General features: G+C 45.9%; 2 protein-coding genes across 2 annotated transcripts; both read right to left on the reverse strand.

Annotated features, from left to right (window-relative positions):
• Positions 1-6,919: 6,919 nt before the first annotated feature.
• RPP21 (ribonuclease P subunit p21) lies at positions 6,920-8,876 on the reverse strand. The gene is given in 6 exon segments (XM_082637514.1): positions 6,920-6,979; positions 6,982-7,062; positions 7,210-7,335; positions 8,350-8,432; positions 8,527-8,627; positions 8,704-8,876. Coding segments are annotated over 6 exon segments (486 nt in total). The 5' UTR covers positions 8,761-8,876; the 3' UTR covers positions 6,920-6,941.
• A 1,159-nt stretch (positions 8,877-10,035) lies between these two features.
• Positions 10,036-22,935, reverse strand: LOC309812992 (E3 ubiquitin-protein ligase TRIM39). Its single transcript, XM_082637493.1, has 7 exons — positions 22,853-22,935; positions 20,329-20,788; positions 19,196-19,291; positions 14,705-14,935; positions 13,499-13,521; positions 12,816-12,931; positions 10,036-12,075 (listed from the first exon to the last, which is right to left on the reverse strand). Exons 2-7 carry the CDS (start codon positions 20,779-20,781, stop codon positions 11,528-11,530), a joined length of 1,467 nt encoding a protein of 488 aa, XP_082493619.1. The 5' UTR covers positions 20,782-20,788; positions 22,853-22,935; the 3' UTR covers positions 10,036-11,527.
• Between the last annotated feature and the right edge of the window lie 3,189 nt (positions 22,936-26,124).

The raw sequence follows: 26,124 nt of genomic DNA on the forward strand, positions 1-26,124 counted from the left end.
CTCTTTTAAAGATTGTGCCCTGCCCCCTTCCCTGTTTCATTGGGACTAGTCAGTTGCTCTCCCGAACCCTATCCTGCGGCAGAGACCCTAGGCCTCTGACCTGTAACTTCTGGGTGTGAGTATGTTAACCATATTTTCTAGTTTCTTAAGTTTTTGACCTGTTGGGTCTTGCAGGTTAGGGAGGGACTGCCCCTCCCGGGGTTAGCCTACTCTTAGAGATAGCAATCAACTCTCCCAGGAGCTCACCCTTTGACATGCAAACTAACCAATCTCGAGTCCGCACCCCCCCCCCCCCCGCCTGCTTTATTCCCTCTTAAGCTTGTGAGACATTAACCCTAGGCCCTAACCGCCCCAGCACCAGGCTTCAGACAACAAGGGCTACACCTTGGAGCTCACTAAGATTATTCAAACTAGCAATGCCAAACCTGGTCGGCCCGCTGTTGCCCTGCCCCACCAGTTCCTTCCCACAGAAACCACAATACGGCTGTCCTGCTGTTCTCCTGCTTGCTCTCTATCTGCAACTGACCTCGACCTCAGCGTTCTGCCTGTGGCCCTGCTCAGTGTGGTATGCAACGCTCCCTCCTCACTTCTTGGGAACCAGAGTAGAACTATCTTTTCAATGGTAATCATCTCCTGATCTGTTGGCGTCACCATACATACCAGAGTAGAAGCAAAATCCCAGGTACCTTTTAAAACAGGGAGGACACCCAATTCTGGTGGCCTGAGCTCTGTTCCTCTGTCCTCACCTGTGTTGGCTACAGTTAACCTGCCGTCCTCACTTAATGCTTAAGCTTGCGAGGCATCTATGTACACGTTCACCAAATTTTCTCACTTATTCACATATCTGTTATGCTAACATTTAACTTCATATAAAAAATTTATAAAAACCAAGGACAGAATTTATAGGAGGGTGAACTGTATTATGGAAATCTGATTTCCAGGCATCCTGGGTGCCTCTCAGGTACACCCCAGACCTACTGAGCAGAGACCTCAAGGGGATAGCAGGGGAAATCTGGCTTCGAACAGATCTCTGTGGCCTGTAAATACCACGAAGCGGCCCGCTCTGCTGAAGCAGCCGTCTGACCCCAGAATGTCCTGGGATGCAGGGACTGTGGTTCAACAGGCAGCAGCCTCCCTGCTCTGTTTCTAGCCTAAATTTTCTCAGTCTGCCCACCTGACAATCAAGCTTCTAATGCAGAAAACTCCTACCCCAAGTACCCAGTCCCAGCGAGCCTGGCTCCCTGCAGATTTCGGCCCCCCAGGCAGTGGCTGCTCAACTAGGCTAAGGCCTTGCCCACCTGAGAGCCAGTCTCCTTCTCACAGCCTGCTGCATATCTAGGTGTAGTCATTTCTAGCCCAGCGGTAACGGGGGCAGAAAATGGGGCAATTCCGCCACTTAGGGTGGGGAAGCCATAAGGAAATGGGGGCTCTCTTTCCTACCTGGACTCTTTCTCTTCCCTATAACAAGCATCAAGGTAACAGCAAGAAGATAAAGGCAAGTCCCATAGGTGGGAGGATAATGACTCGCACAGGGAATATGATGGTCTTGGATATGATAGGCCAGGAAAGCAGCTCTTAGAAGGGAAGTTCGGTGCTGATCTTCAGGTTTAACCCTTGAAGATCTGTGGTCTTTGGGTTTCAATACTCCAGCCCTCCCTGCTCCACCCTGCGCTCAAGGCTCCATCCTCAGACTCTGTAGAAATACCTCCTGGAGGTAGGGAGGAGCTGATACCTTGCTCCTTCCTGGGGTCCAAGGTTGATGGGGCAGGGAAGGGGTAGGGGGTGAAGGGGCTCCTGAGACAGAAAAGGGGCAGCAAGACAGAGAAAGGTAGTGACTAGGAGACGGGTGAGAGGAGGGCTGAGGAGACCAGTGGATTGAAGTTACCTTTTTTTTTGCATATGGATAAGCAATTGTTTCAGCATCATTTGTTGTAAAGAAATGTCATTTCTTTACCGAATTGCCTTTTTGCCTTTGCCCAAAATAAGTTATCCATATATGTGTTGATCTATTTCTGGACTTTATTCTGCTCCATTGATCTATTTGTCTATCTTTACACCAAGACTATAGTTTACTATTGCTTTATAAGTCTTGAACTCAAGTCTTTAATTCCTCCAATTTGTTATTCTTTTTCAGAGTTGTTTTGGCTATTAATATATGACTTTCAGAGTAAAAAAAAAGGGGGGGCTTGAGATTGCTTTAAATCTAGGGAGACATGTTTTGGGAGAACTGACATCTCAATAATATTGAGTCTTCCAATTCATGAACACGCTATATCTCTTCATTTATTTGGGTCTTGGAACAATATTTTGTAGTTTTCAGTACATAGGCCTTTCATAATTTTTGTCATATTTACCCCTAAGTATTTAATATCTAGATGCTATTGTAAATGGTATTGGTTTTTAATATTAATTTCTAATTGTGTATAGAAATACAATTTCTAGTATATAGAAATACAATTTTTTTTTATATCCTGCACTCTTGCTACACTCACTTATTAGGTGTAGGAGCTTTTTACTTTTTATTTTTATTTATTTATTTTTTGGCTGCATTGAACAGCATTCAGGGATCAAACCCACGTGGACCAGGGATCAAACCCAGGCTCCCTGCAGTGGAAGTGCAGAGTCTTAACCACCGGATCACCAGGGAAGTCCCTGTAGGAGCTTTTCAAGTGATGTCTTAAGACTTCCTGTAGAGATGATCATGTCTTCTGCAAACTAGAACAATTTTACTCCTCCCTTTCCAATCTGGATGCCTTTTGTTTCTTTTTCTTGCCTTGTTGCACTGGCTAGAGCCATTAGTTCAATGAGGAGAAGAGGTGACAGTAGCCAACCTTGTCTTTTTCCTGACTTTAGGGGGAAAGCATTTATTTCTTCACCATTAAATGTGATGCTAGTTGTAGCTTTTTCATAGATGTCCTTCTAAGGTTGAGGAACTTTTCATCTATTCCTCATTTGCTGAGAGATCTTATTAGGAATGTTAGATTCTGTCAAGTGCTTTTTCTACATTTACTGAAATTATATGATTTTTTTTCTCTTTTAGTTCATTAACATAGTGAATTATTGTTCTGTTTCATTCTTCTTTGAAATCGGAAAATATTCCCCGATTTATACAACAGATCCTCAAAAGGCTCAATGGACAGCATCAGGTACTTTGATTATCTTTATAATGAGAGGATATATGCTAAGAACCTTATAGCATTAACATTACAGAGAGAAAAGTTCATAGAGAGTTACAGAAGTGATGGCATGTCTCTCCATTCTACATACAGTATATTTTCCAGAAGCCCTGGGAATGATTAGATTGAATTCCAAACCCAACTTCCACCCTGCACTGAGATGAATAATGTCCCCCACCAAATTTTTGTCCACCTAGAACATGTGAATGTGACCTTATTTGGAAATAGGGTCTTTGCAGATATAATCAAGTTAAGATGACATCATACTGGATTAGGGTGGGCCCTACTCCAATGATTGATGTCCTTGTAAGAGGGAAGCGTGGACAGAGACGGAGACAAACAGGGAGAATGCCATACAATGTTGGAGGCAGAGACTGGAGTGACGTATCTACAAGCCAAGTATCACCAAGGATTGCTGATAAGCATCAGAAGTTAGGAACAAGCAAGGAAGACTCCTTCTACAGAGCCTTTGGAGAAAGCGCTGTCCTGTGGATGGCTTGACTTCTAGCCTCCAGCACTGTGAGAGAATAAACTTCTGTTGTTGTAAGCCACCCATTTTGTGGCACTTTGTTATGGCAGCCCTAGGAAACGAATACACACATCAGGGCTGGAGATATACTGGACTCTGTACATTTGGATCAAATAGGAATTCATAAAATATCCTTTTCAGAGAATATTTTCAAAGTACAGACCAATATCTTGTTCTGAATATATCACGAGACCGTTTAAACTTTAGTTCTGTGGAATTGTTTGTCCTTTTTCTTACATCCCTCTGCTAGTCCATCAGGAAATCTATGGGTTCTACCTTCAAACTAGATCTAAAATCTGAACACTGCTCTCCCTCTGTTAAGACCCTGGTCCAAGCCACTATCACCTCTCACATGGGTGACCACAACAGCTTCCTGTTTTCCTTTCTTCCAATCTTGCTCTCCTAGTCAACTGTTAGATCAGAGTGATCCTTTTAAAATGTTAAGCCAGATCATGTCATTTCTTGCTAAAAATCTCCAATGGCCTCCCAATGAACAAGTCAATTTCCTTATGATGGCCTAGAGATCCTTGGCCTCCCATTATCTCCTGGCCACATTTACTACTCTCCACCTGGCTCACTCTGTTCACTCACACCGGCCTCTTGCGAACTAGGAATACTCTGCACAGGCTCGCTCTTCAGGACAGTTGCCCTAGCTGTTCCCTCTGCCTGGAAGTTTCTCCCAGATATCTGCATGACTGTTGAAGGAGGTAATCATGAGGACATGACTGCTGGTTGTCCAGCCGGGCAATCAGGGGCTCCTCACCCACTCCCCTGTCCTTGGAGTGTGAGTTCTGCCCACTGTTCCCACAGTGGGAGCTGTTCCAAGGGCATAGCTTTGAGAGAGCAAGGTGTTGTTGAGACCATCTGGACTGAAGGCATGACTGAACCCTATTAAGGCCTCTATATAAGCTTTTTAAGATTATGGTGGGTGAGTGTGGAGGTCTAACTCGTCTTGCTGCTGCCCAAGACAAAGCTTCGTATGTAAGTTTCCTTGCTTATTTTAAACCTGCCACCTACCAATCTGGAGTGGTCTGCCGCTTTCTTTGATCTCTCCTTGCTCTCCATGTACAGGGGCTGGTTTCAGATTTTACCTAGGAAGCTCCTGAGGTTTTGAACCAACAATGACTAGATCCCTTACCTTCCTCAAATCTTTTTTTCTTCCTTTTTTTTGGCGACACCATGCGGTCTGCCAGATCTTAGTTGCCCAACCAGAGATGGAACCCGAGCCCTCTGCAGTGGAAGTGCAGAGTGCTAACCACTGGACTGCCTGGGGATTCCCAGACCTTGTTTTTTTGATTCAATTGGGATGACATAAGTTTCTTCTCTCTCCTCTATTTAATTTTATCTAACAGGTCCTAAAGAGCACAGATTTTGAATTATTGAATTGTTTAGAAACATTAAAGAAAACTGACTATTGAGTAACAGGGCTTTGATTTCCTCTTTGTTATAGGAAATCCATTTTTGCACATATTGACAACTATTCTATCATAATAAGTAAACATGAAAAAGGACAGAGTTTTGGGAGGAGGAAGAGGGCTATGATCTCTAGTTAGAGGAACCCCAGTGCTATCCCACTGTGGACATGTTCAGTCATGTGCAATCATAAACACACTCAAAACAACTTGGCCAAGAATCAGATTTAGTGCATAAGAACCAACCAGCTCAGAAATGACACTCAAGGAGGGAACCAAGGAAGGTGAGCTGAGGACACAAAGGGTCCAGGCCTGCATGGGGTGCACCTTCAGGCTACATGTTTGTGTTGGCTGCTACAGTTGACCCGTTGAGTACTATCTCCAGAAATAAACGTCAAAGAATAACTCAGAAACATTTAGTTACTTGCACACTGATAAGTATTTTCCATGCAAACAGTGTACTGGCATGTGAAGGAATCAGTGAAGAGAATGAGTCAGGGACAAAGGCAAAACAAGGATGTGGTAGACTGGTGGTCCTCAAGGAACCAATGAACCTCCAAGTATCCACGCCCCAGTGTAGCCCCTTCCACACTGAACGTGGGCTTGGCCACATGACTTACTCTGGTCAAGGTGACGTTAGCAAGCATAACGAGGACAGAGGCTCAATAAGCACTTGCACTGTGGAGCTTGTCTTCTTGGAATACTCTCTGTGGAAGCCAGGCTCTTTGTAAGGAAGTCCAACCACCCAGAGACAGCCATGCTGTGAGGACGTCAAGGCCAGTTACAGAGCAAGGCCACATGGAGAAGCAATGAGGTGCATATGTGCAAATGAAGCTTCTTGAGTCTTCCAGACCAGGTACCAGCCTCCAGCTAAATGCAGCTCAGTGATTCCAGCTGATGCCATACGGAACAGAAGAACCACCCAGACAGGCCCTCAATCAGTCTAGCCCACAGAATCAGGGGAAATAACACATCATTGTTGTTTTAAGCTACAACGTTATGCAGTGATTTTTATGCAGCAATGAATAAGTGCAACCAGGATTTACAAGAGAAGGGGAAGAGAGGAAACTGCATTCTGGGAATAGTGAAGTTTGTTTGTCTACTTTTGGGGTAAACTGATTAGCTGGCACCTAGCAAAGAGGTCAGTCTGAAATTCTGACTTCGAGTAAATTGTCCAGGGATATCAAATAAAACAATTTTTGTTGTTTACTGATTCTCAAGAAAACCTTGAAGGTTTACCTACAGAACTTACTTGTGTAATATCTGACAGTGTCCATTTGTTAGTACCTTTGACTTTATTAGTTCAGGTTGTACAACTTCTCTTATTAGAATTTTATAGAAGAAAACACAGAGATTGGGAAAAGACCCAAAAGGAAGTGGGCCTGGAGACTCTAAACCCTCCCTCCACCGACCCCACCGAAACCTTTTTTTCCCTTCTTTAAAAACAGCATCAGTGGCATCAGCAGTCTGTCTGTCCAGTCCTTTAGTCAACAGTCAGGGCTACCTAAAAATGGACTGCCTTAAGGAGGATCAGGGCCTCGCAGACAACCCCGGAGCCTGAGTTCCAATCGTGGCACTGCACTGAGGAAGCAGGGGTGGAGGGGCACTGGAGGCAGGGTCCTGGAAATGGGAGCTGCTTCATGGGGCCAAGTGGTAATTGGGATCTCCCTGAATGGTGGGAGTATGAGGATGATAAAGACAAAGGAATAAAAGGACAAAGAAGAGATTAGCTGGTGACAGAGAAATACAGACAGAAACAGAGGAAAATGGAGTTAAGAGCTGAAATACAGAACAGAATCATGCAAAGTTAATGAGAATTAAAATTTATTTGGAAGATGGGGTGAATCCATCACTGGCGAGGAACTCTGAGGCTGCACTTTCTCCTCAGGAAGGTGGGCTGGAATGCGGTGGGCTGTTTTTGGCAGGGGTTGTGGTGGTTTGGGATCTGAGTAGATGAGCAGAATTAGTTTTTTTTTAAAAAACTGTGGCACCTTTCACACCAACCCAGAACCCACCCATGTGTCCCCTGCAGCTCTATGTTACCCACTGTCCCTACCCCCCTGGGGTACCCATTTTCTCAACCACCACTCACCTGCCTGGCTCCCCAGCTGGGCCTCAGGCCGGTCTCCCCAGAGCAGATGCCTAGGATCGTTGAGGAACCGTTGGCTGCGCTGGCATGTCAGGCAGGTCTGTACAGTCCAGCGCTGAGCCTTGCAGCCTGGGGTGCATGTGGGGAAAAGAGAGTGCCCAGGTTTAGGAGAAGAAAAGGTCTCCTGCACCCAGTTTTGCCTCCACCGTTTTCCAGTAGGGATTCTACTCCCTCCCCACCTTGATTTGATGGTGTCAGGTCTCTGCATAAAGTCTGTCGTTTTCTCGGTACCCTTTATTTATTTATTTGGTTGTGCCGGGTCTTAGTGGCAGCACGTGAGATCTTTGTTGCCGCGTGCGGGTCGTGCGGGTCATGCGGGATCTTCGTTGCTGCATGCGGGATCTAGCTCCCTGACTAGGGATTGAACCTGGGCTCCCTGAATTGGGAGCGTGGAGTCTTAACCACTAGACCACCAGGGAAGTCCCTCTTGGTACCCTTTAAGGTAAAGTCCAAACTCCTTAACAAGGCTCTTCAAGATCTGCCCTGTTTCCCTCTCCGGCCTCCTGTCTTGCCCTTGCCCACCTCAAAGCCAGCCTCCTGGGCTCTCAGTTCCTTGATAGCACCACAAGCTCTCTTGTCTGAGGCCTCACAAATGCCTAGGATTTCCATCTCCCACTCCCTTCCCTTATAATGAACCTCACCATCACTGGTTTAAGTAACTTAGTATTCTACTTCCCTAATTAAAGCATTTTTCTACGCTATTCTAATTGTTTCTGTCTCAGTCTGTCCCATTAGACTATAATTTCAATGAGAATAATGACTCTAGAGCAATACTTGACACATCTCAGAAAAATAATTGTTGAATGAATGAATGAATATGGGAATCATGTCCTCCATGATGTCGAATAACATCTATTATCATGCACGGGCGAGGTTGCTTCTCATGGCAACATCATTTCTCTACTGCCCAGACCTAGTTTGTCCAAGTGGAGTTAAGTTGTTAACTCAGAGTTGGAGAAAGCCGACGCCTCCATATCCCACACCTGGCACCCATCTACATCGAGGAAGGGATCATTGCCCGTGCCCTCCCCCAGCCCACAGGTGTTCCTCAAACATCCCACCTCGGCAGGAGGGAGCACTCACGTCTCTGGCGCTGGGTGCAGGTCAGGCCCGGGATGAGGAGGGAACAGCAGCCACGACAGAGGGTCCTCTTCACCGAAGGGTCCCTGGGGGCGGAGGTGGGTGGTGGTCTGGGCGCCCGCTCTCCCTCTCCCCTCCTTCCCCCGTCCAGGCCGCCGCCGGGCTCCGCACCCCTCTCACCGCCGCAATACGAGCCGCTTCGCTATGGTCCTCTCCGTGTGGCAGTAAAACCTCGCCAGTGCCTGGTTCTCGGGGTCCTGAGCGAGGACGCAGTGGGCAGCCTGAGGGAAGGAGCCGTCACTGAGGGCCCTCCGCACTGGGCCGCCTCCCTGTGCGTGCGCCGCACCGCGGACTCACCTGGTACAGGAAGCTGAGCCTCTGGAAGGCCTCGCGGTCCTTCACCTGCCCGGCCATCCGAGCCGCGCTGGCTCCCCACACGCCGCAGTCCACAGGCCCCACCCCGGGGTAGCCCCGCTTCCGGGCGTCCGCGCAAGGCCTCCTGGGAACTGTAGTTCCTGGGGCCGTGCGCGCTCCTGTGCCGTCCTTACTCTGGCGACACCCTGCGGCCTCACAGACCTATTTGCAAACCCACACCATCCCCTGCAATCCAAGCCAGGGGTTCCTTTATGAGTTTTGGCTTCCTTTTAGTCTTCCTCAAGCCCATGATTATATTAGGTAGAGACTGGAGAAGTTAGTGGAGGAGAGAATCTTAAACTGCTAAACATCTTCAGGACAGAAGACTGGTCTCTTTATGCAGATAGGTTGGGGAGATGGTTATGTGCAATATATACCCAGCTAGACCTCCTGCCCTATGCTCCTGAAGCCAAAGGCAGATGCCTGGAAGACCTACAGACTGAAGGAGCAGTTGATACATTCAAAAAAACCACTAGTGCCAGTGCCCGTGAAATTGGAAAGGATCTTGAGGGCAGTGGAGGGAGGGAAGAGGGCTCCTGGCCCTTAGAAAGCACAGCTTACTCCCAATCTTTTCCACTTACCAAAATGCAGTGCTGGACACACAGAAAGTAGGTGATCCTCACTAACTCCTGGTCTTAGGTACTGGAGGAAACCTGTCAACAGCATCCCCTGCTCCCGAAAAAATATCCCCTGTAGTGTTTCACACGCTTTCCTCACATCCCTCCCTTAGAACTCTGCCTCTCCTTTGCTCTGTTTGACATCCTGTGTTTACTTCTGCTTCACAGTTAATAACCACTCGTTCCTGAGGTTAAGTAGAGGGATAGAACATGAATAAATCCTGAGATGGGGAGAGGGCAGAATAAGTCAGGAGAGAATGAGGGTTCTCTCCTCTCTCAGACCCCCTCCTCCTCACCCCCGTCAGGCTGGACAGGGAACCAGGCCTCCAGTTTGAAGGAAATGGCTGAAATTTCCTCTCAGATTAGTTTCACAAGTGTCTCCAGGCTCAAATGAGGAGTGTTTAAAAGGTAGATGCCCAGGCCCACTCCAGACCTCGATCAATCACTGAAGGTGAGCCCCAGGAACATAATTTTTTTTTTTTTTTGGCCACACCGTGCAGCTTGTGGGATGTTAGTTCCCTGACCAGGGATCAAACCTGGGCCCCTGACAGTGAGAGCGTGGAATCCTGCCCACTGGACCGCCAGGGAATTCCAAGGAACATGCATTTTTAACACCCATTTCTTACACATCAACAGAGAGTATCATCAAATTAACACAGGACACATAGATCACTTCAGTGGATCCTTTGTTCCATATTATGTTTTACCAACCAAAGCATCTTGCCGCAAAGAACCACAGTCAAGGCACAAAGGTAAGAGGAGAGTCTGGACAAAGTCCTGTTGAGGTGGTAGGAGGAGCTGAAATGCCCTCAATAAACTGCAGTTTCTTGTCCTAATCTTCTGTGAACCCCTGATTACCCAAGTAGCAGATAATCCAGTCATTTTAGTTTGGTTTGGCATGCATTGCTTTACCTTTTTTGACAACATATGTACCCTACAGGTTGTTTATTTTGGCCTAACATTAAAATGATTTACATTCTCTGATATGAGAAATGGCAAAAGGTGAAGGATGGCAACAAACAAAATCCGGCTCTTGTGAACACTAGTTCCAGGCCAGATGCACACAGGCCAAAGGAAGTTGCCTGTCTGGCCCTTCCCTATACATACCACCCTCTTCTACCCTGTCCCCAGGGTGAGGAAGACTCCGTTTTCTTTTTCCCTGTCTGGCTTGGACACCTTAGCCAGGTAACAAGGCTGACAACTTGGGAGTAGCTACTTCGTAGCATTCTTTAAGGCCAGGGCTTTGGATAGGAATACTTTTCTCTTTCCTCTAATACCTGACTCTTTCCTTTCCAAGTTCCCTTGGGAAAGCAGTGAAAGGGTAGATGTGTCTTGCAGGATCTCTTGCATCTTGCCTCTCCAGATGAGCAAGGTAACAGCTCTTGGAGATGAGCAACTACAAGGAGGTGGGCGATGAGCCATCTCTGCTGAAGGCTAAGGCAGGGACCTGGGTTCTCTTTCTTCCTACCCACCTCCTCCCCACACTCCTACCCCCCTCCTCCCCACACTCCTACCTCTGGCCAATCCTACTCATAATGGCAACCAAAGAAACCCTTCTCCCCTTCATTGGTCTTTAGGAATCTGTTCATTTAGCCCCCTTTCCTGACCTTCTTTCTAACCTTCTTGATGCCCAATCTCTGCCCTGAAAATAACTCCTCAACTTCTACACCCACGAGAGCAACTGTCATTCATCTTTATTTCAATTTAGAGGTACAAAGACCCCTGTGATCTTCCTAAAAAAACAAGACTATTTTGGGTCAAAGAACCCCCTAAAAGGATGTACAGGGGTTTCTGTTTCCTCCTCTGGTTTGAGCAAGTCAGACCCTCCCACAGACTTGTTGTTTCTGGAAAAGCCTCTCCTTCCTTCCAACCCATCCTTGTGCGATAGAAAACCTGATGGACTTCAGAGGAGACTACCCTCTGGGAACCAGCTCTCCACCCTAACAGTGAGGAGGGAGACACTGCAGTGCTCTCGTCCCAGCCCAGTCCTAACTACTCCTCCCCATAAACCATTCTAGAAACCAAGGTGTTCTCCCAGATGGTTCAGGACTGGAACCAGGCAGACACGAAGACGTTCCAGCAGGTCACAGGAAGGAAGGCCCGTAGCTCTTGACCCTGCCTCACCCTGATTATTCCCATGTCCCCACCTGTCACTCCCAATCTGTTGGGGGCCTGATGGTAAGTGGTGCAGCATTCTTCCGACCAGCCCGGATGCCTGGGTAGAAGAGGGGCCAAAGTTTCTCAGTAAAAGTATCAGTGAAGGTGTAGATATGAGAGCGGTCTGTGACGTTGTAAAAAGACAGTGTACCGGCCTCATAGTCTAGGAATATGCCTACCCGCTTGGGTTTCACCTTGATGTGCAAAGGGGTAAAAGGTGTGGTGGTGGCTGCATACTTGTCCCCGTTCCACAGCCGCACCCGCCAGTAGCCAGTCTCAGGCAGTGGGGTCAGTTCGCCCTTTCGGCTCACAGAGTCCCGGCACACACCCACTGCCCAGTGGGTCTTGTCACCCACCTCCACCTCCCAGTAGTGTCGACCTGAGGTGAAACCCTCAGTAGCCAGGACACAAGGGTAGAAGGTGAAACGCTGTGGTGTATCAGGGAGATCCCGGAGTCTTGTCTCCACGAACTTGACGCTCTTACGATCTTCCGACAGGACTAGGTTAGGATGAGCAGTCTCAGGGTCCAGGGTCACATCCGCTGGCGGGAGAAGCCAGAGTGGGGAGCTAGATGAGGACGGGAATAGCTAAACGCCCCTGCCTCACTCTTCCAGCCTGCCTTTGCAGAGCCTGCTCCCTGAAAGCCCCCAGAACCCCGTGGTTTGCTTAACTTTCTCAATCCTTGGTGTCACCTAAGGGAGGGGAGGGGAGGGAACAATGGCTTCGCTTCTCATCCTGGCCCTAAAATAAACAGGTAATGATCTCTTGACTCTGCAAGGGCTGGTGGTTTAGGCTCCTGCCTGGTCCTCCCTCCATCCCCCCTGACATCAACATCCATCTCACTGTGTGGAGAAGCACAAGGCACAGTCCAGTGGTCAGAAAAAATAAAAATGTTAAGAAGGGTACAGAGCCAGATAGCATTATAGTCTAGTGATACAGTGACCATGTGTCTGTTTTCCTGGAACAGTCTGGCTTATGACTATTTTCCAAGTAAGTATTAATAAGACTCCCTTTCACTCTCGAGGGGACCAGTTTCAGCAAATTATTTAACCTCTCTGGGTCCCTATTTAGAAAAGTATGGGACTAAGAGTAGATGACACCTGAGGCTTCTCACTTTGAGCTGTGACTCAGAGTGAGATTGAAAACCAGGTAAAGGAGCGGGTGTGGATATGGACATGAAAAGTGACAGAAGGGATAACTGAAGTCCAGATAAAGTAGGACCTAAAGACTTTCTTCTCTCTGTCGATTCCCTCTGCTAGTTTCCTTTTGGGAACAACTCACCAATTAGCTGTTTAAGGATTTTCCTTAGTGCAAAGTACTGTCGGGGGAAATTGCTGAAGTTCTTTTCCAGCTCTATGGATACTGAAGTCACCTCCATGGTCTTCACCTTCTCACATCTAGGAGGGATGGGAAGATAGGGGAAGAAAGGGCAGGGTCAGGGGAAGCTCCAGCTTAGTGAGTATTCAGAGGTTGTCATCTCTAGGGAGAAACTAAAATTCTCCATCCTCACACTTTCTCCTCCCTCAAGACAAGTTCTTGCTTATTGCTTTCTTTTGCCTATCTATGGAAAGACATATGGTCCCCTAGACAAACCCTTATCTTAATAATCAGTCTTAGAACTTTCTGGAGGTACATGCAAATAGATAACCACCTCCCCCCCGCCCCCAACCAGTTCCTCCTCCCATCTTGTTTGGACACAATTTCACCCATAGGCCCAGGTAGAATCTGGTTCTATTTCATTATCTTTGTATCTAGGAAATCCTGATGCTCAAAGGGGAAAAGGTAAGGGACTAGTACTCCCAGTGATTTGCTCTCTAACTGGCTTCATGGATGCAATAAACCTTCTCCCTTTTTCTACCCAGACACTGCATGACTTTCCCATCCTTATTCCCCCAACTCCTTATTGTAGCCCTACTCCTTAAGCCAAGACCTAACTCACTCAAAGAGATACAAGAATCACTTACTTTTCCAGGGTACTTTTGACATCCTAGAGGAAGGAGAAAAGAAAGCAATATTGGTCCTGGTAGTCAAGGGTCCTAAAGGCAAAAGGTTTCCCTCCTCCCAAAAGTTCTAGATCTATTAAATAGGCATAAGGCAAACTATGGGTCACAGTGCAAGGGGACGAGCTCCAGAGGGATCTGAGTACATCTCTCCCAACCTAACCCCCACTTTCAACTCTCAGTCATCATGAAGCTTGGTAACTGATATCACTTCCAAATAGTTTCTTGTGTGCTTGTCTTTGTTCCTCAAGAACACTGGGACTCAATGCCAGGGACAGGGATTGTGTCTGCTCTTTACTCTGTCCCCCAAGTACCAACCACACACCTGTCTCCTTGAGGATCAGTACAGATAGTTCCAGACTGCTGGCATAGGAACGAATCACACTTTCCCACTGTGGTTTGGTATCCCTTGTCTAGTATTGGTTAATAAATATTAGTAACTGTGTGCCAATCCTGATTTGTGAATACTTGGGGTCCAGAAGACAAAGAAGACAAATCTCTGCCCCCCAAGGATTTCCCAGTTTAATGTGGAAGGCAGAACACACATACATGAAAGGACACGAGAGTAAATACCAAGCAATATATAACATGCAGATAAATGTACAACGAAGCCTCACTGATTCAAATGCTGGTAATGTGATCTCTAAGATAAGAAATATGTTTCCTACAGCCTTGCTAACACCATTCATTTGCTTAAGAAAACAGATTATTTCAAACATTTTAGAGGCACCATTTACATATCAAAAGCAGTATATTACTTATACATTATTTCAAGTGTCCTTCAAACTATGCTTCTATTCTTTCTGTGCACTAGGTAAATCAAGTTCCAGGACTTAAAAGTAGCGGTTACTGCATTTACACAATTTTTAATGCATAGTTTTTTCACTAATTCAGACTAGACTGCCCTCCTTTCAAAAGAGTGAATTTTTTCTTTGGTACAAGTTAAGCACATAATTGTTGACAAGACATAAGAACACAGAAATGATCAGAAGGGGATGGGAGAAATCAGAGAAGGCTTTCTGTAGAGAAAGATCCTTTGAGCATGTCTGGAAGAAAGAACTGGATTTAGAGAGGCAGGGCGGAGGAGTGAGCACTGCAGGCTGACAGAACGGCCTGTGCAAAGCTAGACTGCGCTTGGCCTGAGGGGCTATGCAGGGGCAAAGGTCGAACCTTAAGCATCTCGAAGCCCGACTGTAAGCACTTGCCCTCCACCTCAGCAGCCAAGTGGGCCAGGTCCCGGCGCTTGTCTCCAAGGTGAGCAGCATTTTCTCGGAGGTGCTGTAGAATGTCCTGTTCCTCCTCCTCTAGTCGTGAAAGTAACACCTGCTGCTCTTCATCCAGCCGCCGATGAAGCTCTTCAAATTCCTTTAGGATCTGCTGTCGACGACTCTCCACTAGTCTCTGAGAACAGAGGGTGGGTATTATGTTTAACAGGGCCAGTGGGGCATAAAGTGCCTTTCCGCACCCACCATGTGTATGAATTCACACAGACTTCCAGTGTCATTGGAAAGAGCTTAACAGGACACTCATGTTTCTCTCCACTGGAATTTCCTTTTGTAAAGAATGGCTCCATCCCTAACTAATAAGAACCTACTGTAGAGCACAGGGAATTCTACTCAGTGCTCTGTGGTGACCTAAATGGGAAGGAAATCCAAAAAAGAGGGGATATATATATACGTATAGCTGATTCACTTTGCTGTACAGTAGAAATGAACAAAATATTCTACACTATACTCCAATAAAAATTTTTTAAAAAAAGAAAAGAAAAGAATGGCTCCATCCTCATTGTCACCCCTACTGATGATGGGATGAAGACCACTGGGGAGATAAAAAAATAAACCAACGTTAAAAAAATTATCTTCTTTATTAAATTAGCTTCTAAAAAAGCTACACTTCTATGTTTTAGTAAAAATATTCAAGACATAAGAACCCAATAATATGACAGGTACTATTACAGATATCAGAGATACCTCTGCTATCGCCTACTCTAAAGTTCTAGTTAATGCAATCTGTTAAGAAAAGGAAAGTACAAATACTGGGAAGTCAGAGATTGTTATCATTTGTACATTGCAAGACATTTACTTGATAAAACCCAGAGAAGCAACTGGAAAAATATCAGAATCAACAAGATTTTAGTAATGGGTTGTTACAAAATATAAATGTAGACTTCAAGGCTGAACCTGTTCAACAGTTTCAAGTCACTTCAGAGACTGACAGTTTACACCACAGGAACAGGTTATAGAAGTTTGTGAGTAAATTATTTGCTTGAAATTTGAAACATGCTTTCTTTCAGTTAAACCTCTAACATTTCTGAAATTGGATAATATATGACTCAAACTCCAGCCATAACCCATTCTGAGAGTTATTAGCAGGCATATCCTCCCTTTTGCACCTCAACTGCAACAAGAAGTGATCTCCCCAAAGGATTCCCTAAGCATCACATGTCTGATGGGTAGGAATCAGCCAAGAGGAAGGCAAAGTTAGAAGCAGAGACTGGGACTCTGGAAGGAGGAAGTGGATAGGGCCTGGAAGGCAGGGTTGAGGGTGAATAGAGTGGGGCTGCAAAGCCAGGTGGGCCTTACAAGCCTTGTGTTTCTGGATTTCAAGCTAGTTCCCAGCAGAGGCTGACTAGCTCCAGTTCTAGAGCTGCTTGCTGCTTCCCATTCCACTGCTGCCTCCTCAGGAGCATACTGGAACAAAATCTATTCTCATAACATTTACCACTAAGTAAAACACAGCCTTTTTTCCTGTGTGTCTGTGTGTTTAGGGGTGATGTATGGGTAGAATTTAGGTTCGTAACTGTGGTAAAAAGAAAGCAAAGGGCTCTCATATAATCTCATAATCCCTTCTCTTTTTTTCCCTCTATTTTGTAGGGCAGTGGTTCTTAATCAGGGTGTTACCTCCCCTCTAGGGATGTTTTGGAAACGGGGTATTTTTTTTTTTTTTTTCGGTACGCGGGCCTCTCACTGTTGTGGCCTCTCCCGTTGTGGAGCACAGGCTCCGGATGCGCAGGCTCAGCGGCCATGGCTCACGGGCCCAGCCGCTCTGCGGCATATGGGATCCTCCCGGACCGGGGCACGAACCCGTATCCCCTGCATCGGCAGGCGGACTCTCAACCACTGCGCCACCAGGGAGGCCCCAGGGGATATTTTTGTTTGCATGATTGGAGGAGCTCCTGGGAAGGATGCTAACACTCCTCCAATGTGTGAAGACAACCCAGTAAGATGAACTGCCCCATTTTCTAATGTTCTGCTGGATATTAAAAAAATGGAGTCCTGGACTTGAATGCCACATTATATACAAACACAGAGTAATTCTTATATGGTTTTAATATACCTTTATTTTTCAGGAATGGCTGAAAACTCATTAAGACTGTATTTTGTTTTTCTTAGAACTTTACTCTAAGTTATTTATCATTTTGAAAAATTATGGCACCAACAGCTAAACTGCCAGTGGCATTTGAGTCAACATTACTACACAATTCCGTCAGTCTGAATTTGTATTTGCTGCATTGTTGATATAGGTGCAAGGATAAAACTACACTCTAGTGTCTTTCAGGGTAGTTATAGCTAAATGTTTACATACCACATTTTATTATAAATTACTTTTATGTTGTATTATATTATACTATATTTGGGCATGATAGTCTCTTTTAAAAATTATGTGGATAGATCATTTTATCCATAATTTTCATTTCAGCATGATTAATTACAAATTATTTATTTCTAAAAGGGGCATTGGGTCTGGAGGTGGGGATGAGGGAGAGAATTCAAAAGGTCACTGAAGGGCTTCCCTGGTGGTGCACTGGTTGAGAGTCCGCCTGCCGATGCAGGGGACACGGGTTCGTGCCCCAGTCCGGGAAGATCCCACATGCCGCGGAGCGGCTGGGCCCGTGAGCCATGGCCGCTGAGCCTGCACATCCGGAGCCTGTGCTCCGCAACGGGAGAGGCCACAACAGTGAGAGGCCCGTGTATCGAAAAAAAGAAAAGGTCACTGAAGGAATGCTGGTGGTTGGTGACAGTTTCCGAGACCATTAAAATGATAATATACATTAAAAAAATAAACACACCACAGTTCTGTTCAAGCATTTAGCAGGTTTTAAAAATTTTTATTCCCCTCTCCATCCTTTACCTTTAAGAAGGTGATCAACAGGAAGAGGAAAGCTAATGACTGGGAATAAGATTCATCTTCACATATTTTAAGTTCTTCAGGAGCCCTCCAAAAGGACAAATAACTTTTTTTTTAACGTTCACCTTTGCAATCAAAATTAGTTCAAATTAAAAAAAAATCAAATGTTTGTTTGTTAAAATGTATAAAGGACTAAGGTAATAATACTTGCTTCCTGTTGAAATGTCATTGTTAAAAAAAAATTAGTGTTTCTACTGATTTCAAACCTGTGTTTAATTTCTGGTGATCCCTAAATCTCAACTCCAAAAACTCATTATTTCTTCTGGAAGCCTTTAATGACATCAAGTTTCTCTGCTGTCTTCTTAGGAATATGCAACTGTGCTTTTTGTGCCACGTCATTTATATTTTCTCTACTTGACTGTAAGCTCAAGGAGGGCAGGGACTGTGCTTTTGCTCATCATTGTTCCCCAGTGTCAAAGACAGGGTTTGGCATATACTGGAAGCTTAGTAAATATTTACTGATTTCTGCAGAATTAGTATCTCTGATTTTGCACATACTGGCTATATGATCTTGGACTAGGCACTTATCCAAGTTCTGTTTCCTACTGTGTAAACTGGGGATAACAATACTTACCTTACAGGGTATCTAAGTTCACTCTCGTCAAATATGACTTCCTGGACTCCCTTCTCCTTGTCTTGTACCTCCTATATGTCCCACTTGGGCCAAGTATAGCCTGTACTCTTAGAACTTAAAACTGGGCAGAACCCTAAGACCTAATACAATCTTCTAAGTTTGGAATGTCATGGACACCTAAGGAATTAATGCACAGGATTCAATAAATACTAGGTATTATTACCACTATAATTAATACATGTTTCACTGTCCAACAGAAGAAATAAGGCAGATACCAAACTACCATGCTACAAATATGGTAATGCTATGGAAGAGATGTGAAACTGTATGAAAATTAAGAAAGCTAATTTCTAAAGGGTCAGGAAAGGCTACATAGGAAGTGGTTTTCATCTTAGGATGGACAGGATCCTATAGGTAGAGGATGAGGAGGGTAAGAACATTCTAGGAACCATTATCATCCAGCATACCTGAGCTTACTTGAATTAAGAGAATGTGGTCCTAATGTCGCTGGGAGGTTCTTCTGGGCGCTGTTGGGCAGCTCCTTCATCCTTCCTCCCCAGTGCACCTTCCACATTCTCCTTTCCTCAATCCCTCTAAGGATCTCTCAGCAGAGAGCCTCCTTCCCTGCTTTACAAAGAAAAGGAGGCCAAGGGGCATGAACTCCCTCAACTCGCCAGATATAAGATGTTCTGTCCTTCACCTCTTACATCCTTCTCCTCAATTCTTAATCCATGACAATTTAAGTACAATGTTTAATCACAGTCAAGCTTAATAAAATATCATTGTTTTTGAGAGAACAGCATTTTTTTAATAAACCAGAACTGGTGGATTAAATAATGTGTGGTTAATGTTCAGTTAATTGCCTGCAGGGCAGCCCAAATGGGATTGCCTGCCTTTACCTTGAGTTCCCCAGGCTTCTTCTCCTCAGAGGACTTGCAGCGGGTGATCTCCTGCAGCTTCCGCTCCAGGGGCTCCAGGCACTTCTGCAGTTTTTCCTGAGGGGTGAGAAGTGGGAGAATGGCATTTGGGGTTGGCTAGTACATCCTACGTTCAGAGACTAACCCATTTGTTTTAAACCATTTGTTTGCTTCCTATCCATCTGTCTCTTGATCCAGCTCCCTTCCTGGCCTGTCATTTGAGGTGTCAGCTTCCTACAGGTCCCTCCTCCTGCCACCAGCCTGCCTCCATCACCTTCCTTGCTCAACAAACCTTCCTTTCACTGAATCTCACTGTTCCACTGTCACCAACTCTCAGTCCTTCCCCAGCCCTATTAATTTTCTAACTCAAGGAACTGCTTGTTACTGTCAAAGTGACCTCCTGTACCCTGATATCCTTCTTTAAACTTGTTTTCCTATCCAATTCTAACCACTTGCAAATATAATAAAATCTTGATTACTTATTCCGCAAACTACCATAAAGTCTTATTTCCAAGATTTTATTAACATTATTAACATTTATTAATTAAGCAAAGTACTTGATAAAGTGCTAAGACATTAAAATCTCTAGTTCCTATTACTCAAACATTTACCCTGTGTCCCAGCAGTAAGTTAAACCAGATGCCATATTATCCTTTATTGGGGGAAGATGCAAACAGACTGGTTCAGCTTAGCCTGGTGGGGATCATTCTAAAGTGATGTTACCTGTTCCCAATACCAGTGGGTAAACAAGGGGTGTGCTGAGCAGGGGGACAGAGTGAAGAAACCAGACCATTTTTCAGTTCTTAAGTTTGATCTTCTCCACGTGGTTTCATTCATTTATGAAAAATATGATACATTCCAAGACCACACATACTCAAATGTATCAAAAGTCAGGCAGAAATTTTGGGGGTACTCCTTACTGCTCTTCTTCATGCCTGAGGATAACTGATCAAACATACTGCATGGCCCCGTGTACGTAGCTCTGAGGGGACTATAGAGTGAGGATCAGATAACGTCTTGCCCTCAGGAACTTACAGTCCTCTACCCAGGGAGTCTCCCATCCTCTGTGTTCCTCGCTCTTGCCCTGCACTGGCATCATGTGTCTGGTTCCCTACCTTGTACTCCTGTGTGGCATCGTCCAGTGGCACGACGGTGTGGGCCCGGTGGGTGTGGGAAATTGCACATATCAAACACACAGCCTCCTGGTCCTCATAGCAGAAGAGGCTGAGGGCTTCATGGTGCTGGGGGCAGAGGCTCTCATCTCGGATCTTCCGCTTGACGGCCTGGAGCTGCTTGGCAATTTCCACCATGCTGCCCAGCTGTCGATTAGGTCGGAGACTGCGGTAGCGGGACGTCTTTCGACATACAGGACAAGGGAAGTCCCTCTCTAGGTCCTCCCACCAGCGAGTGATGCAAGCTTTGCAGAAGTTGTGCCCACACTCAATGATGACAGGCTCCTTCAGATACTCCAGGCACACAGAGCAACTTGCCTCCACCTGTAAGTTCTCCAGAGCTGCAGCTGTGGAGGCTGCAGAGGCCCCGGCCTCTAACAGGCTTGTCTCTGCCATTATTTAACTTGAGGTTAGGATGGGAGAAGAGAAAAAAAAAAGTTAGTTGAAGGTTTAGTTTTTTTTGCATCCCTGGCCTGAAAGTTACCCCCATGTTAAATCCTAACTCCAGATTTAGCCCCATCATAGTATTATACATCTTCTCTTCCACTACATCAACCTCTTTTGTTTCTCCATTTCCAAAACTTGTGACTCCCAGCCATCAATTTTTTTTCTCTTCAGCAAAATGACACACAACACTCAATCTCTTATCTTTTACCACTGTTTTCTCTTGCTAGAAAGAGGCTTCCTTCAACTCTAGCTGAGTACTTCTCCTGATCCAGGTTCATTCCACTTGTATCTTAGAACCAACAGTTTCAGACCAATGTATTCCTAGTGTGACATCTTCTTCTAATAGATGAGAAAAGAGTATGGGAAAGCGAAGAGTGCCAAAGCATTAAGATTTCTTAAATTAAGTATATTTTAAAGTTTAATATTACAGAAGAGTTTTACTACAATAGCCCATTGGAGCCTAAGCTTGATTCTCTGTCACTGTTCTCTCAGTCTTTCAAAGGGTAATAAATAGAATGAGTTAGGCAAGGGTGACAACCTCTTCTTTTCAGAAAGTTTCAAATTATTCTTTCTTTTATCAGGCTAGCCTAGAGGAAGTGTGCCCTTTTCTTGGAATGAAATGATTCATACAACAACTCATTTCTATTTGTGTGCATTTGGACACCTGGAACTGCTGAAAAGTGATAAATTCATGGCAACTAAAGAGTCTTATTACTGAGCCCAGGGCAATAATCTTTTGAAGAGAGAGCTGACAAGTCTATTTTAAGTATTCAGCAGTGACTGGAGTCTTTTGAAATAGTTATCGATAACTAATTCCTTGGATGTACTGTACCTCCAACTAATAGGTTCTGGAGTGGCTGGGAATTAAGAGAGAGAAAAGTATAGAGGCAATCAAAAACTTCTAATGAAGCCTCAAAAGAATTGGAAATGCATCTAAGAGATTTATAAAGCAGAAGGCTGGTCCTCTATTCCATCCTTAAAACATCACCACTTTTATCCATGAAGTAGTTGATTTCCCTATCCCCTTAACCCTCCTCCCTAAGGGACCCAACAGAAGGAAATTTAGTAAGTCTATGTGTTGAGAGAGAAGCGGCCATGTAATGAGTTGGGTTAACAATGATTATTCCTGTATATGTTGATGGCACACGTGAAAAGTGTTTAATTTGGAGTAGGAACTGATAACTTATTTGGACCTGAATTTCCTCCCTCAACCAGGAGAGAAGTTCAGTCAGATGATTTTTCTCTACCTACGGGAATCCAACTTTGACGAGTAACCCTTCCCTTTCCCTAATCTTCTAGAAATTAGGTGGTCTCTTCACCTGGGGTGAGTTGGACTGTATGCAGAGTTAGGGAGCAGAATGGATCTAGACTAGCAAAGTAGTGTGGAAGAGAGTTGGGGAAAGGTTAGGGAGGTATGGGGAGACGACTTGGAGCTACAGCACTAGTGAAGACTTCGGTGTCTCTGGATTGGTCATTTTTTCCCCTCTATTCCTCATGTCTCAGTAGAAGGGCAAACTTCAAAGCCGTCCTCATTTTGTTTCTACCACTGTCGGGGGTCCCACCTTGCGACCCTTTCCTGAGCGTGGTCCACAACTCGGTCCCACCCCCGTCTCCATCTTCTCCCGCCAGATCTGGCGCAGGGGGACTGGAGTGGGGGGAGAGGAAACGTCGTTGTTGGCAGGGAGGGAGGGATGCGTGTCCAGGTGAGGAGGAGATGTGACGTGAAGGTGGGATGCCCGCCGCTATGACGCAGCCGAGAGCCGCGGTGACGGCGTAAGAGTTTCACCCGGGGAGGCGAGCGGCAGCGGGACGGGGGAACGGCGGGGTAGCCAAGCAACGCCGGACGCGCTGACGTCGCCGGGGCGGCAAAACGTCCGCCCGGGCCCGAGGCGGGCGGAGGCAGCTGTGGTTACGTGCGGGGGGCCGGTGACGCAGTCGCAGGGCGCTAGGACGCGGCGTGCGGAGCCGGTCAGTGGGGGCAGGCCCCAAGGCCCCGGCGCGGCGGCGGGACAGCACCTACCTTCCCGGCTTCGGGTCCGGGAGTGCGGGGCGCAGGGCCGCCGGAGCGCTGCCTCCCTCCTTCCTCCTCCCCCCGCCCCCGCCCCACAGCGCGACACACAATACTCGCCGGAAGCGGAAGCCGCGCCGAGAGGCTCGTGTCAGTGGAAGCCCGGGTGTCGGCGGGCGACCGCGGGAGGGCCTAGCGGCGCCTGCAGAACAAGGAGAAGGCGGGGGGCCGGAGGGGAGAACCAGCAGGAGGAGTGAAGGGCGAGAAGAGACCCGGAGGGGCAGGTGGCTGAAATGCGGTCGTCCAGGTGACCCGAGGAAGCCTCTGGAGAAAGAGGGCCGCGCATGCGCCTGGCGAAGCGCTGAAGCCCATTGCCAACAGGGCGCCTACGGGCGCCGGGGCAGGCGGGACCGTCCCGCCCAGGGTGTGGGCCCGGGCTCTGACCCGGCTCGGGCTGGTCCCGGTTGGGGCTGGGAGCCGCCGGGGGCGGGGCAAGGGCGGGTTGCGGACATTGAGCTACACTGCTCCTCTCTCCAGGCCAGTCCCGGGAGAAGGTGGCTCGCCGAGTCGGCGGCCAATTACGTGGTGGACCTGCGGGTCTCAGCTGGCACGTCACTTCCGACAAGTTGAGTTTAGCCTTTTAACATTCAAGGATTAGCTCAGTCTTCCCTCCCGTGGGCTTCGGGTGCTTGGTCACCTTGTCCTTGCTAGGCGAGCTTTACGGAAATGATCTACCTCCTCCGATGGAGTGCGAACCCCGAAAGAGCTGGTACTGTGACTCTGCTGCTCACCTTTGTGTCCTCAGCTCCTCGCTCGGTGCCCGACCGCAGCGAGCGCGCCGTGAGCACCCGTTCTGGGTGCGAGCCAATCCCGTCTTTTTCCAGTTTTGTGGCTTTGGCTTGAGTGTCTCCGCAAGAGCAGATGGTGGTTGTGCGGGGACTCCGGACTCCTGTGTTATAGCCTCCTTACTTTCCTCTCCTGTTGCTGGAAGCTTCGCAGCCCTTTGACTTTGGAGGACGAGGGCGAGATGATGAGGCTGGGGAAGAGTCGGCGGACAGAGGTGTGATGAGACTGGGAGGAGGTGCTGAGTTGAGTTGATGGAGCTGGGGAGGAGTGGATGCTGGGTAAGGGGGTGATGGGACTGGGGAGAAGTTGGGGCTGGGGAAAGGTGTGCTGTGGCTGGGCAGGAGTTAGTGCTAAGAGTAGACACTGCTGGTAGGAAAAAGTTAGCGCTAAGAGTAGACACTGCTGGTAGAAAACGCAGCTCGCCCCGCCTTCCCTCTGCCAACACTTGGCATACAGAATGCTAACCGAAAGAAATGAACAAATTTTTGGTGTACCCTTCGAGGTGAAATGGCCCAATGGCCCAACTTGTTCCTGTGTAAGTTGTGATGCTGTTTACAAACACTGTGCAGTATTTAACTTCTCATCCTGGGAGCCAGGAACTATTTATTTGCAGAAAATATCTCATGTGGGAGGTATAAAGTTTTAGGGTCAGGCATGCTAAATAAAGCTGGTCTGCTTTTTCTTCACTGTTCTTTGCTTTTTGTTCACTTTTTTTCAGTAACAGTGATTTGAAGAGTATTAAACTTGATAAAATTACGTTTATTAACTTTTTTTCCCTCATTGTTACTTGACCATTGGGAATTTTAGCAGCAGTACTCTTTCTAGTTCACGGACTGCCTCATTCTAAGGTAGGGTAGTTTGAAAGCCACAAACTGGGCGGTCAGCCTCTTTATCCCTACTTTATAGGGAACGTGGTGAGGTTTGGTTCTGGTTATGATTTGTAACTTTTAAGGTGTTGGCTAGCACTTCATTCTGGCTTTCTGTTTGTAGGTGGCCAGGGGTGTGGTAATATTAAGCAAATTTCCAGGAGGAAGTGCATTTCTGAGGAGTATGAAGAATGTGGTGGCCTGGAGACTAATAGATTATTAAGATGACTTTACGCTCAATATGGAAGGAAAGGGGGGAGAATGTCTAGGTAAAACTATAAAATTATGAAGGGCATGTACTATGTCATAGAACAGGGTTTGGCAAACCTTTCCTGTAAGGAGCCAAATAGGACATCTTTTTGGCTTTGTTGCCCATACTCAATTCTGTCTTTGTAGTATGAAAATAGCGTTAGACTATACTAAATGAGTGAGCGTTGCTGAAATTTGAATTTCATATAAATTCTTCACTTGCCTTGACATTTTATTCTTTTGATTTTACCCCCAATCATTTAAAAATGTAAACACATATCTTAGGTTGTGGGCTGTACAAGCACAGGTAGCAGACCATAGTTTGCTGACCCCTGACATAGAACAGTAATGAAGTACCCAGTATTTTTCAAGAGAGAATGCCTGGCAAAGTGGGTGAACACAATGCTATGATCTCTTATTTCCATCTGTCTATATGATAACACAAAATAATAATAAAGGAAATTTGAAATCTTAACACAAATTTGTTATGACCTGTGAAACTTGGTCGGCTGAGATTTATGAATATACTAAGATACAAGTACATTCTTTAAACAAGGAAAGGTATTCGTTGTCTAAAATTAAACGGGATTGTAGTTCAGGAGAGGTGGAATAACACTGAATTGTGACGTTGATTTATATCAACAAGGGATTTCCAACATAGGAATATGCAAAAATGAGTAATAGTAATATGAAGGATAATTAAAACAATTTAAATATACACTTCAATATTGTTTTTATATCAGTAAAAGATATATCTGATATATCTTTTATATCAGAAGATATCTTGGAACCACTGAGTCATATAGAGGAAAAGGATGTATTAGTGCAGGTAGAAAACTGGTTGAGGTCAGATATGAGATATGGTAGGCTGGGGAGGGAGAGGGTTCAACTGTCCAGACTTCTGAAATTCTTCCTCAGAAAAAGGCAAAGCATCTAATTTTCCCCCATCATTTTTTTAAACTATAAAAAATTTAAACTGCCGAAAGACGGTCGTCAGTCTTTTTATACTTTACACTGTGCTTTTTATGCTTTACACACTGTGGTTTTTATACTTTGTACTGGCTGTCTTTTATCTTTCCAATTCAGTAACATTGGAACTACCTTGTTCTTTTTCAAGTCTATATCACTGCTTCATTGTGTAGATATATAATTTATTCAGCCATTTTGTTTAGAGAAGACATTTAGGGTTTTTCCAAGTCTTATTAAATAAAGGCTGTAGTGAACATTCTTGTACATATATCTTTTTCCCTCAGTTTTATTGTGATATAACTGACGTATAACACTGTGTTAGTTCAGGGTGTACAATGTAATGATTTGATATAT

This window comes from Mesoplodon mirus, assembly GCF_964341445.2.
Source record: "Mesoplodon mirus genome assembly, chromosome: 12".
Lineage (NCBI taxonomy): Eukaryota > Metazoa > Chordata > Mammalia > Artiodactyla > Ziphiidae > Mesoplodon > Mesoplodon mirus.

Coding starts and splice junctions, on each gene's coding strand:
- LOC309812992 (XM_082637493.1), bottom strand. CDS start 20,781: ATGGCAGAGACAAGCCTGTTAGAGGCCGGGGCCTCTGCAGCCTCCACA. Junction 14,936..19,195: donor AGAAGCCTGGGGAACTCAAG/GTAAAGGCAGGC, acceptor CTCTGTTCTCAG/AGACTAGTGGAGAGTCGTCG. Junction 12,076..12,815: donor AATCCTTAAACAGCTAATTG/GTGAGTTGTTCC, acceptor TTCTCCCGCCAG/CGGATGTGACCCTGGACCCT.